The 15858-nt window shown below is 42.3% G+C and overlaps 1 protein-coding gene and 2 pseudogenes across 5 annotated transcripts; all 3 read left to right on the top strand.

Annotated features, from left to right (window-relative positions):
• Window positions 1-331: 331 nt before the first annotated feature.
• On the top strand, window positions 332-4069 carry LOC306848543 (microtubule-associated protein RP/EB family member 1-like). 3 transcript variants are annotated; one of them, XM_079383157.1, is made up of 7 exons: window positions 332-458; window positions 910-1083; window positions 1378-1523; window positions 1648-1843; window positions 2624-2736; window positions 3079-3231; window positions 3319-4069. In XM_079383157.1, the coding sequence occupies exons 2-7, from the start codon at window positions 963-965 to the stop codon at window positions 3367-3369; spliced, it is 780 nt and encodes a 259-aa protein (XP_079239283.1). In that variant the 5' UTR covers window positions 332-458; window positions 910-962; the 3' UTR covers window positions 3370-4069. The 3 variants fall into 3 exon arrangements, with proteins under 3 accessions (XP_079239283.1, XP_079239282.1, XP_079239284.1); XM_079383156.1 differs by having other exon boundaries at window positions 907-1083; XM_079383158.1 differs by having other exon boundaries at window positions 373-469.
• Window positions 4070-6233: 2164 nt separating this feature from the next.
• LOC306848815 (organic solute transporter subunit alpha-like) lies at window positions 6234-13717 on the top strand (annotated as a pseudogene). The gene is made up of 7 exons: window positions 6234-6300; window positions 7189-7340; window positions 7420-7493; window positions 7592-7747; window positions 7850-7961; window positions 12936-13188; window positions 13302-13717. The product of its transcript is annotated as an organic solute transporter subunit alpha-like (transcript).
• A 1021-nt stretch (window positions 13718-14738) lies between these two features.
• LOC306848814 (histone-lysine N-methyltransferase SUV39H1-A-like) lies at window positions 14739-15858 on the top strand (annotated as a pseudogene). The gene is made up of 3 exons: window positions 14739-14757; window positions 14916-15061; window positions 15185-15858. The product of its transcript is annotated as a histone-lysine N-methyltransferase SUV39H1-A-like (transcript).

The raw sequence follows: 15858 nt of genomic DNA, 5'->3' as shown, positions 1-15858 counted from the left end.
TACTCTTAGATTAAAATTTAGTTCAGTAAAAATAATATTTAATAGATGAGATAAGGTAATAGAATAGGTAACTCAATGATAGAAACATAACCAATAGCAAATGGAAAATGTGTGATTAATTTAGATCAGTAAAATACAGCTTACATAACATAACGTATTTTTTATATTTGCATTACTATTACATTTAACAAAACTTTTGATTTCTTTAAACTTTAGTTTTTGTTTTATGCGTTTAATGCTGACTTTTTTTGTTGGTGATTATTACCTTTATTTTGACAATTTGAAGTAGTTAGCGAAATTAGTATAGGCGAATGCTGACTTTTATTTTGACATCTGTGATTAGTTAGTAAGCGTCTGCTGTGGTTTCAGTCTGAGTCTCAGTCTGCTGCAGAAGCGGCACGTTACGAACGACACGCCGGTGAAACTGCAGCCCGGTTCACTCACATCCAGAACCAAATGTAAGATAAAGGTGTTGATTTGATCTGTGACACGCACAACATAAATACTTTGCTTTACAGAAAATCAATACTTTATTGATAGTTTTGGTCATTTGGACGATAAATGTCATTAATGTTATGATTTAAATGTTCAGCAGTTAAAGACAACGGTTAAAACGTAGCAAACTCTTTGTATGATTACCCTATAAAACAATCTGACAGATTAACGTTAGTTGAAAACTTTGACTGAATGCGAAAAAGTTAACCAGAGGCAAACGTTTTAAAATAAAGATTAGATTTTTATCCCGTAAGTAATGTACTTGATTTAGACCTTAAAACACGTAAATATACAGCGACACTGAAGTGACATTAAAGTAGGAAGTAAAGATGATGTAGCTGGGCTGAAGGGTGTGAATGTGTGTTTAAGGAAATTAGGCTTTAACTCTTTTCCCACAACCTGTCTGTCCAGCAGCTTCAGCGGAAAAGTGTCTCCATCAGCTTCAAATCATCGGTTTTGTCCCAGCCATGGCCGTGAACGTGTACTCGACTTCAGTGACAAGTGAAAACCTCAGCCGCCATGACATGCTCACATGGATAAACGAGTCTTTACAGATGAGCCATGCCAAGATCGAGCAACTGTGCTCAGGTCAGTGACCAACTGTCACTTCACACACCCGACTTGAGAGTTTGAGATAAACATAAAGCCTAGTTTGCATTTTGACCATAAAGATTACATATAATATTAGTGGGTCATAGAGTGGCTGCCATTTGCATGCTGAATTTGTCGATGTCTGAGTCAGCAGTTAGTGAGGGAATGGACAAAAATAGTACGGTGAAGGGGGGTGTTTGTTTGGGTTGGGACCTGCATGGCCTTTTTCTCTTTTAATTCTGAAATATTTTATATTATTTACTGACCATGTCTTTAATAACGTGTTTTAAGGTGCTGCTTACTGTCAATTCATGGACATGCTGTTCCCATCATGTATTCCACTGAAGAAAGTCAAATTCCAAGGCAAACTTGAGCACGAATACATCCATAACTTCAAACTCCTTCAAGCCAGCTTCAAAAAGATGGGAGTTAGCAAAGTATGTCAACCAGTTAAATGCATTAGCACATAAATCATGCTTTCCATTTTGCTACACAAAATATATTCATAATGTATAATATGTTTAGTGTTACTAATTTGTTACGTTTTACGTCTCTGTGCAGATTATTCCTGTTGACAAGCTTGTGAAGGGCAAGTTCCAGGATAACTTTGAGTTTGTGCAATGGTTTAAGAAGTTTTTTGATGCAAATTATGATGGGAAAGAATATGATCCAGTGGCAGCTCGACAGGGACAAGAAATGCCCACCAATCAGAGTCCAGCAGCAGCTACGGCTAACAAACCAAAGAAACCCAGCTCAGGTATGGAGAAAGTCCAAACAGGAAGTTCTCAGTACCATTTCAGCCTTTTTAGGCGTATCCTAATGGTTAAAATAACATACATAAATGTCCATCTAACATTCATAATGAATGATTTATCATTTAAAAAAAATAATTATCAACATGTTTTGTTTTTTTGGTTCCTAAATTCCTAGTTCATGTAGAGACTAGCATTATTATCGGAAGCTAGCTGTCCTAATGCTAACAGGTGCATGACAGCTGCAGCTGTTATGGATTACGAGGCCAAAATGTGGGTGTGACCCAGTCATGCACCAGTGGGCCAGTCCTACATGCTTTAGCTGTTTTTACATTTGTGAGAATGACTGGAGCCTTACAATGCCTGTGCATGGATTTCTGTTCACTTCAGACACAGGCATCACACCTGCATTCAAGCCAATGGCCCCTGTTGGTAAGATATTGAGAACTGCAAGTTTTAGTTCAAGCACATTGTTTACAAGGTTGCTTCACCTCTGGGTATTTTTCCTCCCATTACGGTGATTCCTACATTTCCAAGTACTGCATATTTTAAAAGAACAAGTCATGCAGTTCTCTTTTGGGTCTGTGGCACTTGTTGGTGGAATTATTCTAAAACAGCTTGAATTTTTCTTTGCGTTTATTTTTTTAATTTTGGCTTCAATATATGAAATAAAACCATTTAATAGTTTATTCAGTTAGTCAATTTGAGGCTAGAATTGACCCTTTTTCTCAATGCAGGTTGATGAGTATGTATAACAAGGTGATGGATGTGTTCTTGATGTTAAGCTCCACAGCGTTCAGCCTCCGCACCTAAATCTGCTCCAAAAACAGCACCAGCTGCAACACGAGGCACAGGATCAGGCGGCGGTGATGAAGAGAAGGGAGCACTTACTCAGATGGTAAGACTTTACAAAAAACAGTAAATGAAAAGGATAACTGCATTTACTGTAGCATAATTTTCACTGTGTTCAGATGCTTTAATTTGAAACTTAAAAAAAAAAATCAGCTTACCAAAAACAGGCTACAGTTGGTTATTTTTTGCGTAGTTTAAAAAACAAACTATATTCATATTATATAAAATCATCTATATATTTTTTATATTTCCATAAATAATATTTTTATTAATATATTTTAATAATAATGATAGTTAGTAGTTATTGTTGTTGCTATCATTATTGTGTTATAACATTTGTTGGAAGTTTTTTTATTTATTTTTTTTTTTTTTATGCTCATCTGGGCAGATAAATGACCTGAAGGCCACTATTGCTGACATGGAAAAGGAAAGGGATTTCTACTTTGGCAAACTGAGAAACATCGAGCTCATCTGCCAAGAGAAAGAGGGTGAGGGTGATCCTACACTGCAAAGGATTGTGGATATTCTGTACGCCACAGATGTAAGTGTATATCGCAGTGTTTAAATTAAGTCTCATACTAAACTGTCTTCAGCCTGCTGAGTTCTGTGGTTTTCTGTCTTTCAACAGGAAGGTTTTGTAATTCCAGAGGATGAGGTGGGAGAACCAGAGGAGTTTTGACCAATCCAGGGGTGACCGTTTTTTTTTTTAAAATGACCCTGCTGGACACACAAATGTACATACTGCCTGATTCCTGCTGTTGTGCTGCACTTGCCTTTGGTCCATCATTTTGGACTTTGACTTTTGAATGTCTTTTTATTCAGGGAACTTCTATACCTTGAATTTTCAGCTTTTATATTGACCATCAAAACAAAATTATTTTTGTGAATGAAAAATAAAGTACTTATCAAAGGCTGTATGTATAAAGCAGTCCACTGAGTTCTGACTTGCCAGTGACTAAACGTATCCAAGGTATTTTATTCAAACATGAGCAAGCTATTCTGATCCATTCATTCTGTAGTTAAAAAAAAAACCATACAGCCATCAGGTATGCTTGGTTGTTATCTAATTTCTGATCTGTACATTTGACTGCTAGTTGACCAGTTGTGAGTGAAATTCACTTCCTCTAATAAGTTCTGAAGCAGGATGTGTGTTAACCTTTTGCATTTCCCTTTCACAAGCACATGAGACCATGAGGAACCACTTGACAGTCATGAGAGGCATTGGGTTTGTCTTAACGGGCCAAAGCTGTTGAGCTGCAAATTCCATCTTCAGGCAGCTTTTGATGCAAAACCATGAGAAAGTTAGGCAGTTTTTTTGTTGCATGCTTTATTTTAAATTCAGCATCCCTCTTTTGCTAAGTATTAAAATCATATACTGCAAAAAAGTGCTTAATTTGTGACTTTTGCATACAAGCAAAATGTGTTGTAAATCAGTCCACATTAATTAGGAAGCAATCATTTTCCCCATGGTTTTGGCTTTCTGGGCATTTGATAAACCATGGGCTGCTCATGACAAGGTTTGATGTCCAGCCTTTGGAGTCCAGGAACCTCCTCCCCTGCTTGAATCATGCGGAACACCTGGAAAAGAGAGGGACGGCGGAATCGCATCTGCTGCATCTGACTCCCTCTGCTGCTCCATTGGGGTTTTTGTCGATCTCGCCACAGCCCTGTTTAAGACGGTTCAAAGCAATTCGTGATTTAAGATTCATGATATCGGAGATATAGTGATCAAATGTGATGTCACGTTAATGTACCCGTTACTGAAGAAAACTGTTCAGTAGCCTAAATTGTGTTGAGGCTACTGTGCAAAAACGTTTCACTTCTAAAATTGCAGCGTTACATTTTGCGTAAATTACTAGCATGTGCTTATTTATCAGATGTAAGTTATTATTCGGAAATGCTCAATTTTAAGGCATTGTGCCTTCTGTCGCCCGACTTCCGGATATGTCTCCAACCCGTCCTCCAATCACTGATTTCAATATAAAAATCCCACACTACAAGTCGCATCTCGATAAAACTTTCTTTTTTTTTAATCTTTTGTATTTTACACACACACACACATACATATATATATACTTATTATTCAAAATATTACTACTAAAAGTTCAGCGCACTTAAAGTTAAAGCCGGTATTTTGTTTATTTTTATGGTTTTTATTTGTGTCAGACTCCTTTTCTGACTTTAATTCAAAGTATGACGCAAACTATATCAGCCTTTAAGTATGCATCATGTTAATTAGTAGTTATTTTCCAGTAAAATTGTTAAAAAATATATAGAAATGTGTACCCAGCTAGGGATGGCTAAGGGGGCTGCAGCTCCGAATGTTTTTATTTCCATGTCTTGTGCGCATCAAGATGGTGTTTTCATGAGCATTACAATCCTTTCTTTAAAACCAGCGCTTAAACAGAAAAATGCAGCTGCTTCAGGTATCTGTAGGCTACCATAGGCCTACTATATAAATTCATAATACCCATGTCACCATCTGTCAAAATTAGATTGTTACTGTAGGGCTTCAGCAACAAATATCGATTTTTAAGGCCTTACGCAGACTTTCTAGGACACACGCACGAATTTAGTGCCATTATTTGAAGGCACTGGTTAGCATTTCGCATACAGCGGTGTTTCGTAACTAAATTAACTTTTTAATGAGTTCTTTAATCAGCCATTCACGATCCATTCCAAAAAAAGTAAAGGTTTCCACTTTCTTCCTTCCTGAATCAGCTGTTTTGAACGCATCTATTGAATAGATGACTCAACGAATCAGTCATTAAGACAGAAGCTTGCTGCCTGGCAATTTTAGTCTCATTTTAAAGGTATTCTATTTGTTTTTTTCTAGCATTTCTTATTTCTGCTAAATTTTATATTTAAAACATTCATCTTATAATATTATTTATGCAGTTTGTAAGTAGGGCTACAAATTATAACTAATTATACTATACATGCCTCTTAAAAAACCTTAAGCCACTTAGCCAATGTAGCGTTTATTTTATTTGAAGTGTATTCTGACACATTAATGTCTTGGGGCTAAGCCCTGGATATCCACTCACCCTAGAACCGCCCTGTCAAATAACATTAAACAATAACTGGTAAATTATAAAATTGCAAAATCACTTTTTATTGGCAGATAATGGTTTGCTACATATTTTATCGTTCCTTCAAGTAGTTTTTTTTTTTTATAAATAACTGTATTAGAAATGCTTACACATTTCCCATGTACTTTATTCCAAGCATAAAAGAAGAGGTTGTCTAGATAGTACAGACCTGTGGGAAGATGGACTTGGCCCTCTACCTGTCACCCTACCTGTGTTTAAGTCAATCATTAATAAGTGAGCTTAGAAGGACATGGGCAATAGGAAGCCACCTTGGTATAGATTTGTCAAAACTCTTTATACACAATTGCCTATTTATCCTATTTATCTAAGCAACTGGGTTTTGCACCTGAACTGATAACAGATACGTGGGTATTAACTTATTTTGATCTTGACATCTAAGCGCTCCTAATCGAAATTCTTGTGTTTCGTGTTTTTCTGATTTCTCTGAACAATGGGGAAAGCAGACAACTGCACATTCATGGGGGGTGGGATTCCTCTGTCATCTGAGTTCTTTAAAGGTAAGAGATTTAACACACCGTGATGAAAGGTGCAGATGAATCAAGCCGAATAATGTCTGCTGTGTGCTGCTTATGGAGTCTGTCTTACAATGCTGAAAGTAATTTTCCCTGGATAATGACAGGAATGACAGTATGTTGCAAAACATGGATGATTATATGTAAAATGTATATATGCAGTGAAACAGATGAAACTGCTCATCATTCAACAATATCCACAAGCTATTTGAGTCAGCTAGCATTGTTTCCCCATTTTACAAACTTTTACCTTAATTTTCACTTGTTTTCAGGATTATTACCCCATGGCCTATTTATAGAAATACAGGCTGATGGTCGGCCTGCTGGGCATTGCTGCCTGACGCACCTCCACCGGTGCCTTTTGTGCAGGTGTGCTCCTCTGAGCACCTCTCTGGGCATAAACGGATCATCAGCTGTGGACCAGCAGTCATGGATGTTTCGCTCCTTTAACCCCAGTACATCTCCTGGTGGCGGAGCGATGGCAGGGATCACTCCCTGCCATCCCCTGCTGATGCCCTAGGTGTTATTTAGCCCCCGCCCCCTATGCCTAAAATGTGGCCAGATTGACCAGATGTCTTATTTTAGATACATGAATTGGAACGAGGTTGGGAAATGATGTCTGTCTGAGCCCTTTTTAGGTTCTATATTGGCACTGATGGCTCCACGAATAACTTTTAACATCCATGGAACCTTTCCATTGTTCTTAAAGTTTTATTGTAGTGGAAATAGGTTCTTTAGATTATTAAAATATTCCTCTAAAAATAATTCTAGTAAGAACTGTTCATTGAAAAATTATTTTGGAAACCTTATATTGCATTGCTGCAAACGCCCCTGAAGCTTTATTTTAAAGAGTTTTGTTTCTTCTGCTTATAGTGATCAAGAATGATCTCTGGCTGTTCCTCATTCCTGCTGTGTTTGCCGTGCTTCTTCTTGCCCTCTTCATGGAGGAGATTGGCTTCTTTCTGCGTCATGTCCCCTCTCAGCGGCGTAGACGTCTCAGCCTGTGGATCCTGGGAATATATCCAGTAAAGCAGTTCCTTCTCATTCAATTCATTCATTTCATTATTTTAGTTATCCTTTGGTGACATTTTGTTTCTTTGACAGGTTTTCGGGATGACGTCTATCATTGCGCTATAAGTTCCACGCTCCTCATCTCTGTGCAACTTCATTGCATCTCTGTAAGTGACTTTTGACTTCCACTGTTGTAATCAAATTGCACAATAGTGATCCGAATGGTCAGTCATATCTGTATGCATTGTTTTGTATTTCTTGGCAGTTATCACTCCATTACGCTCCTGAAGTTCATGGGTCTTATCAAAGACTTCTTTGGTGGAAAGACTCGCATGCTGGAGATTTTAGCAGGGGAGCAGGTGTCTCCAAACCCCTTCCCCTGTTGTTGCTGCTGCTGTCTTCCTCTCTTCAACATCAACAAGTACTTCACAAACACCTGCATAAATGTTTAAGTTGAAGTAAATTTATAATAATTGGTGTGTTTCATTATAACAGTGAAATCTTAGCTTTTGTATTCCATTAGGACCAGCGTGGGCTGGATGATGGCTGCTGTTCTTCAGCTCTCTGTGGTCAGAACAGTCCTGTTCTTCCTCGCTCTTGTCCTCTGGACTGATGAGCAATACGACTATGGGGATGTGAGCACAATACACTATTGTTCTATGCTTACTATTAGTGCAATATTTTTATGATAGATCTATAAAGTGAGAAGTTTTGATTCAACTAAAATTAATTTATCTCTTCTTTAAGATCACAAAATATTTCTTGAATACTTAGTTCCATTCATAAGGTGCTTAAGCATTACATTTATTTGGAGTACACTACAGGTCTGCATTTATTTGATCAAAAATACAGTAAAATGCTCCTGTTACTCACGTAACCTTGGTTCCCTGAGATAAGGGAACGAGCGTTGCGTCGTCGTATTTTATTGCACCTGTTTACTCTGTTACTGAAGCCAGAATGGTTAACGTTTGAGTACTGCACAAACCAATGGAGCTTGAGTGGCGACTTGCTATATAAGTCGGCCCAGAGCGTCATTTCATCAGAATCAATGACTGAAGCGACAGCCATTGATTCGTGTGCAGCTATAGCACGGCCAGTTACGCAACGCTCGTTCCCTTATCTCAGGGAACCAAGTTTACGTGAGTAATCGGAGCGCATCCAGTAGTCTATAAGCAGAAGCAGAACTAAGCCTGCTCCGTGAGCTCAGCTTAGGCACACTCAGAGTGGGCCTCGTGAGGCCAAGCTATAAAAGAGACTCGAGAAGTATCTGGGGTCTGCTTGTCATAAGCCTTGTCCGCACGAAGGGAGAAAAGTAGCAATAAGCAGATAGCACCCGTTCCTAAAGGGCAGGGACGTCCAAACTGTAGAATCTGATAAAGGTCGACGGCGACAACCATCTGGCGGCCGCACAAATCTCCCCAATAGAGATTCCGTCGGACCACGTCCAGGAGGAGGCCATTCCTCTCGGGGAGTGGGCCTTCACACCTATAGGGCACTGTACGCCCACTGAGGTATAGGCCAGGGCGATAGCCTCTACTATCCAATGGGATAGCCTTTGCTTTGTGACCGGCAGCCCTTTAGAGCGGCCTCCAAAGCACACAAAGATATGTTCAGACTGTCTAAAAGACTTAGAACACTCAAAGTACACTCGCATTGCCTGGACTGGGCATAGCAAGTTGGGACCCTGCTCACTGTCCGATGCGGGGAGTGCTAGAAGGGAGATAACCTGGGCTCTGAACGGAGTTGTGAGCACCTTCGGTACATAGCCACTGCGTGGCCGCAGAATACCCTTACAGTCGCTGGGTCCGAACTCAAGACGGGAAGCACTGACAGATAGGGCTTGCAAGTCACCCACTCGACAGACGCTAGGGCCAAAAGCAGAGTGGTTTTGAGTGTCATGACCCTTAAGCCAGCTGTTTGAAGCGGCTCAAAGGGAGGGCCCTTGAGAGCCCCGAGGATTATAGATAAGTCCCAGGTCGGTACAGTCTTAGGGCGAGGAGGATTCAACCGCCGAGTGCCTCTAAGAAATTTAACAACCAACTCATGTCTGCCAATAGTCTGGCCCACCTTGTGAGAATGATTCGCCACGATAGCTGCCACATAGACCTTAAGCGTGGAAGGGGTGTGCCCCTTATCCAGCAACTCTTGTAGAGAAATAAGCACGTGGGACACGTCACATGAAATCGGATCCTGATTATGTGCTGAACACTAGTCGCTGAAGACTGACCACTTAAGGGCATAGAGACGCTGTGTGGACGGAGCTCTAGCCTCTAAAATTGTATTGGAGACTCCAGTTGGGAGTCGATCAACCTCCCGTCGAGCGGCCAGACATGAAGTCTCCACAGTTCCGGCTGGGGATGCCAAATCTTGCCCTGCGCTTGAGAGATAAGATCTCTCCTTAGTGGAATTGGCCACGGTGCTGCAGCCAGCAGCTGGATCATCTCTGGGAACCAAACTTGGTTCCTCCAGAGGGGGGTCACGAGAAGGAGAGAGCACTTTGTTTCTCTGATCCGCCTGATAACCTCGGATAGCAGGGCGATCGGTGGGAATGTGTACAGGCGGGTGCTGGTCCAGTCGTGGGCCAGAGCATCCGGCTGCTTCAAGAAATAAATTAGGCAGTGACAGTTGTCTTCGGAGGCGAAGAGGTCGACTTCTGCCTGGCCAAAAACTGACCAGATCAATTGAACCGTCTGAGGATATGGCCTCCATTCCAGGACATGGACCAGGACATGATGCCCTCTTAAGGCTGCCAGGAAGGTCTTCAGGGCCAGACAAACAGCCATCATTTCGAGGCAGTTGATACAGGCTTCGCTCAAGGGTCATCCAGGAGCCGTACGCCGGATTTCCCTCGTGCAGAGCACCCCAGCCCGAGATGAAAGCGTATGTCGTGACCATCTTCCTCCTGGAGGTCGTCCCCAATTGAACGCCTGACTGAAACAGGCGAGAAGTTGTCCAAGGGGCCATAGCTTTGAAGCAGCGGTGGGTTACCTTGACGTGAGCGTGGCCCAGGCGCCAGGCATAGGATGGAACGCGAGCTTTTAGCCAATATTGGAGGGGCCTCATATGCAGCAGGCCTAGAGGAATGACTGAGGAGGCAGCGGCCATGAGGCCGAGCATCCTCTGAAAGGCCTTGAGGGGACGCAAAGTCCAAACAGGAGGACTGTATACTGATAGGCCATCCCCTCGAATGCGAATCTCAAGAACGGTCTGTGATGGGGCGCTATTTGGATGTGAAAGTAATAATTTTTCAGATCCACAGACAGGAGCCAGTCCTCTGGCCGAATTTGCGCGAGGATGTGCTTTAAAGTTAACATTCTGAACGGCCATCGCATGAGTGCTCGATTTAGAAGTCTAAGATCGAGAATCGGTCTGAGCCCACCATCTTTTTTGGGAACTAGGAAGTAGTGGCTGTAAAAGCCTGACTCGCTGTCTGCTAAGGGGACCGTTTCCACGGCACCCTTTGCAAGCATTGTGCGTATTTCGCCTCGGAGAACGTGAGATTCGTTTTACTGCACAAAGGTCTGCACCACGCCGCTGAATGCAGGTGGCCTGCGAGGGAAGTGGAGTGAGTAGCCTCGTTCTATGGTCTCTAGAACCCAACTCGACACACCTGGGATGGCTTTCCAAGCCGATAGCCGGGAGGCGAGAGGTTTTATTTTTATTAATGACATATCGCCGGCCGCGGGGGAGAACTGATATTTGTGGACATTTTCACCAAGGGCAGCTTGTCTTGCGGGGAGCTGGTCCTCGTGAGTAATTTTGCCTTTAGTAATGACTGTTCGCTGCCTGAAGGGAGAGAACAGACATGTACGAGAGACTTTAGTTATGACAGTTTGTCGCCAACAGGGGAAGAACTGACATGTGTGAGTGTAGTGAGAGGAAATTTGCTCTTTATTGTATGTGGGTCCGTTATCACAGTGGTAGCTAGGGGCACACACTGAATTGACGGGACTTGCCCTGTTACAACACCTCCACCACTCAGAGGCATTCGAAGGGGTGGGGAATAACTGCAAGCTGTCTTCGAGGAGATAACCCTCTCCTCTTCCTCTCCACACGCATATCAGGATGGCTTCTGAGGCCAAGGGGTCTAGCACACGAGGGTGGGGGCCCTGACGTTTGGAGAAGTGATACCTCTTCACCGATCTAGAACACCTTGGAAGCCCCGGCTCTGGCTTTTGCGAGAGCTGAGGCTGCGCCGGTTTTGCAGGCTGCTGAGTGGACGCTGGCTTGGGGCAGCTTGAAACAGTCGCTGTGCTGGAGCGCTTGGTTAGGAAATGATGCAGCGTTTTAGTGAGCTCCTCGTGGACCTCTGGCATGAACGAAGCTGGTCGCTGTCGACAGGAAGGCTGACGGCGATCCTTCAGGAACCACTCGTTCAGGCCGGGGGGGGGGGGCTCTTCCGGGGCCATCCAAGCCAGGCCTAGTTCCTCCACAGCGCGTGTGAGAACACGAATCAGCTCCGAGTCCACGCTGGGCCGCGCAGACTGAGATGGAGGGGGGGCTTTGGGCTCTTCACCGGAACACGCCCACTCGTCAGCATCAGATGCTGTCAAAGACATGGTTTCGTCGATGGCTATCTCCTCCTCAGATGTGCCGAAGGAAACCAGGCCACTCGCATCCAATGAGGGGCGCTGCTCCTTCCGTTTGAAGCACACCGGCGTGAGGCGCTGTGGGGAGAGCAGAGTGCACGGGCAGTGGGCAACGCAGCACCGCTCGTGCTCGAGAGAGAACTTCCGCTCTTCCTCTGGTTTTTCCTACGAGGAGTCTGGGGAACGGAGCGGGGAGGATCGCCTTCACGAAAAAAAGGCAATCCGCGAGCGAAGGCGAGCAAGGTTCATGTCCTCACAGTGAGGACACGAAGCCCCTGCGAGTGCAGCCTCTGTGTGGGCGACGCCCAGACACACTCGTCATGCTCGTCTGCGTCGTGCAGGGACCCCTGCGTCGTGGATTCGACGGCGGGAGCGGTGAAGAGCAGCGTAGAGCAGGTAAGCTTCCTAGCTTTTTCTTCAGCTTCTTGTAGAGTCAGCGAAGAGATGGTCTCGTTGCTGAAGGAGAGGATTCTGATGAAATGGCGGTCTGGGCTGATTTATTAGCAAATCGGCTCCCCCCCTTTGGCGTGCTCAAGCGCCATTGGTTTTTGCAGTACACAAACGTTAACCAATCTGGCTTCAGTAACAGAGTAAACAGGAGTTTCCCCCATTAGCAGTCATCAATAAAATATCACGACGCAATGGGAGTTCCCTTTCGACAGGGAACATCTGTTTGTTTATTTTTTTGCTTAAAATTTTCTGGAAACTGTGATATATTTTATTTACGATTTACACAATAATATTATACAAAAATGTTTAATACACCAAATCAGTGTATTAAATGATTTTTGAAAGATCATGTGACACTGATGACTGGAGAAAAGATCAGGAAAAATTCTGCAGGAATAAATGACATTTTAAAATCTATTATTTTACATAAAAAAAATTGTGATTGACATGACCAGTGATATTTTTAGAATTGGCTGTGTGACAGGGTTTTCACTGGTTTAGGAAAAAAAATTATCTTTGGTTTATTTTCTGAACTGCATTATTTGGCCCTTCATAATTTGTTTCTCTTAGGTGAGTTCAGTTAATCTCAACATGTATGTCAATGCCATCATCGCCATATCCACGTGTCTGTCTTTCTATGGCTACTTGCTGTTTTATAAAGCCACAAAAAGGGCATTGCCTGGATACGGTCTTCGAGCCAAGTTTATTTGCATCATTGTCATCCTGGTCCTTTGTGGACTACAGAGTGGGATTCTGGAGACCATGGGTACACTGAATGTCATCCCCTGCACTCCTCCCTTCTCTGACCTGTTTCGGTCTCAATGTAAGATTTATAAAACATTATTATTGATTTCCCAAAAGTTTTTGGATCTGGAATCTGGTAAACATCCAATTTCATTCTTTCATTTGGTCTCTCTTTCCTGTGGTCTCTTTAAGTAATGTACCACTATTCTGTAATTGTGGAAATGTTCTGCATCAGCCTCTTTGCACATCACACATTCCGAAAAGTTGAACCCTGTCATGAAGAGGGTGAAGAAATAGAAATTCATGTCATAAGAGCTCTCAGTGATAAGGCAATTCAGACAGAAGATGAGCTGCCAATTGCTGTGCAGCTCTCCTCTCAAGAAGACGATCCATGCCATTCTAACCTCGGATACAATAGTGACAGTGAAGACAGCCTCTGTAAAATTGAACACGCACCACTGGACCGCTTCCCCTTCCCCTTACAGCACAGACTGCAAACTGTGGCAAACACTACATCACCTGAGGACTCCATGAGTGTGGACCGGCCAAAAATGACTGTCAGTGCTGAAATTAACCATGTTAACAATGGTGATGTTACTGTTGTATAGAAGAAAAAGAGAGAAAAAATTTATATATTTGTATAGTCTTTAGTACATTAGTTGTGACATTATTCCATTTTATATGTCTGTGACTCCACTGGGGCCAGGATACAAAATTAAAGTATTTAAAAGTGCAGTGTAATGAAATGTAAATCTTAACAGCATAACAAGATTTTAGTACTTGTAATCTCTAATCTAGTACCTTAAGTGTACTGTTACGTTTACTATTTAAATGTACAGTTTAGTAAATTTTTAGAAAAAGTACACAATAATTTACGATTCCCAATTCTTAAGTCTAAAGACTAGGTCCCAGATAGACTATGTAAAAAAAAAAAAAAAAAAATGTAGTCTTCATGGTTAAATTGTGGATGTTATAGAGTTATATTTGAACCTATAAATCTAAAGAGGAACCAGGGTAGAATCAATACTGAATTTACTCTGGGAAAAAATTAAATATGACACAACCCTGGCGATTTCTTTGCCGATTTAATTTTTATGCAGACAACTTCACGACTTGTTCATTAAAATTGTAATGTTTTTGTATTACATTGTCATCTTAAATAAAATAAATAATAAAATAATAAATAATACAAAAACAAAAAAATAGTGATTTTCAGTTGTTGACACTAGACGACCTTATTAAACACGTTACGCACAATGCAGTGGGATTGACCAATAAGCGTTAGGTATTCTTTTCTATAGAATACCTAACTACAGCTCGACCAATCATCAACGTCAATGCCGTATCGCGTTTTTCCGGCATTGGGAGTCCACCCAGCCAAGATGGTCCTCACTGCAGAACACTAGATCCAGGGGGCGTGGTTGGATCTAACCCTAACCTTATCCCTAACCCAACTCCTCCCACCTTACATTTACCTAAACCTACCCGTCTCCACCCCCTGATCCCTAAACCCACCCCATCTCCACCCCTAAACCTATCATCTCCACCCCCTAGATGTGGATCCAACCCCGCCCCCTGGATCTTTGTTCTGCAGTGAGGGGCTACTGACCCAGCCTGCTCGAGGCGACCATGGCGCAATATTTGAAATGTAGGATTTCTTTTGCTTTCTTTAAATGGCAAATAGTGCATGCCCCAAATAAATAGTTAATAACATTACTCGTGTAAGTACAGCAAGTGACACTATCGTGTTTAAGGTTACAGTAGTTTAGGAATAAACATTATGGAGCCCCTTACATATGGTTTAAGATTGCAGGGTGTCTTGTAAACTTTCATGGGTGGACCTCCAGGCTCTGTGCCACGGAGAAAGAGTTGTTTGCAAGCAGCTGAGTGTGACAAAGAACAACTTTAATGACTATGAAGTGGAGTATCTGTGTAACTACAAAAAACACAAGGTGAGCTATTAATTATGTATTGTATGTGATCTAGTCAATTGTGGTAGCAACTGTTTCCCCTCATATCATATTCCCAATTTAAATTATTCATATCACTGTAACCTTTAAAATATCCCTGTTCAGGGTCGAGAGTTCTTCCTGGTCAAGTGGAAAGGCTACACAGAGTCAGAAAACACATGGGAGCCTCTCAAAAATCATAAATGCCTCATACTCTTACACCAGTTCCAACAAGACATGAAGGCGGCTCTGCTTCAGGCCAACAAACTGCTTGATTCAGAGTCTTTAAGTGCCCCTATTGTCTCCTTCCTTCTCCAAAAGGCCAAGCAACGTATTAAGCTTCAGAAATGGGAAGACCTCATGAACCGGACCTGCAAGCAGAAGGGCCACATATTCGTCTGTAATGAGGTCGGCCTGGACGGGCCTCCTAAGAACTTCACATTTATGAGAATAAGTTAGGGAAAGGAGTGGATGTGAATCCAGTTATAGTGGGCTGTGAGTGTGATAATTGCTTCTCTCAGCTGGTTGACGGCTGCTGTCCATGGCTGTTGAAGCATCGGAGGGCATATAATGACAGCAGACAGGTAAAAGTGATGCCTGGTGTGCCCATCTGCGAGTGTAACTCCAAGTGCAGATGTGGGACAGACTGTGCAAACAGCGTTGTGCAAAAAGGTATTCAGTATGATCTATGCATTTTTAAAACAGCCAATGGCAGAGGTTGGGGAGTGCAGATGCTGCAGAGGATTTACAAAATCTGCAGGATGTACTCAGACATTTTTGCAATGTTTAGAAACATTTAA

Source organism: Barbus barbus, assembly GCF_936440315.1.
Source record: "Barbus barbus genome assembly, chromosome: 28".
NCBI lineage: Eukaryota > Metazoa > Chordata > Actinopteri > Cypriniformes > Cyprinidae > Barbus > Barbus barbus.
Note: the sequence above shows the minus strand (reverse complement) of the source record. Positions and strands in the feature narration are given on the sequence as shown.

What these genes read in the sequence shown, in the direction of transcription:
- LOC306848543 (XM_079383157.1), top strand. Translation starts at nt 963, where the DNA reads ATGGCCGTGAACGTGTACTCGACTTCAGTGACAAGTGAAAACCTCAGC. An exon ending in GATCGAGCAACTGTGCTCAG is followed by an intron (nt 1,084 to 1,377) that starts GTCAGTGACCAA and finishes ACGTGTTTTAAG; the next exon opens with GTGCTGCTTACTGTCAATTC. An exon ending in AGGGAGCACTTACTCAGATG is followed by an intron (nt 2,737 to 3,078) that starts GTAAGACTTTAC and finishes TCATCTGGGCAG; the next exon opens with ATAAATGACCTGAAGGCCAC.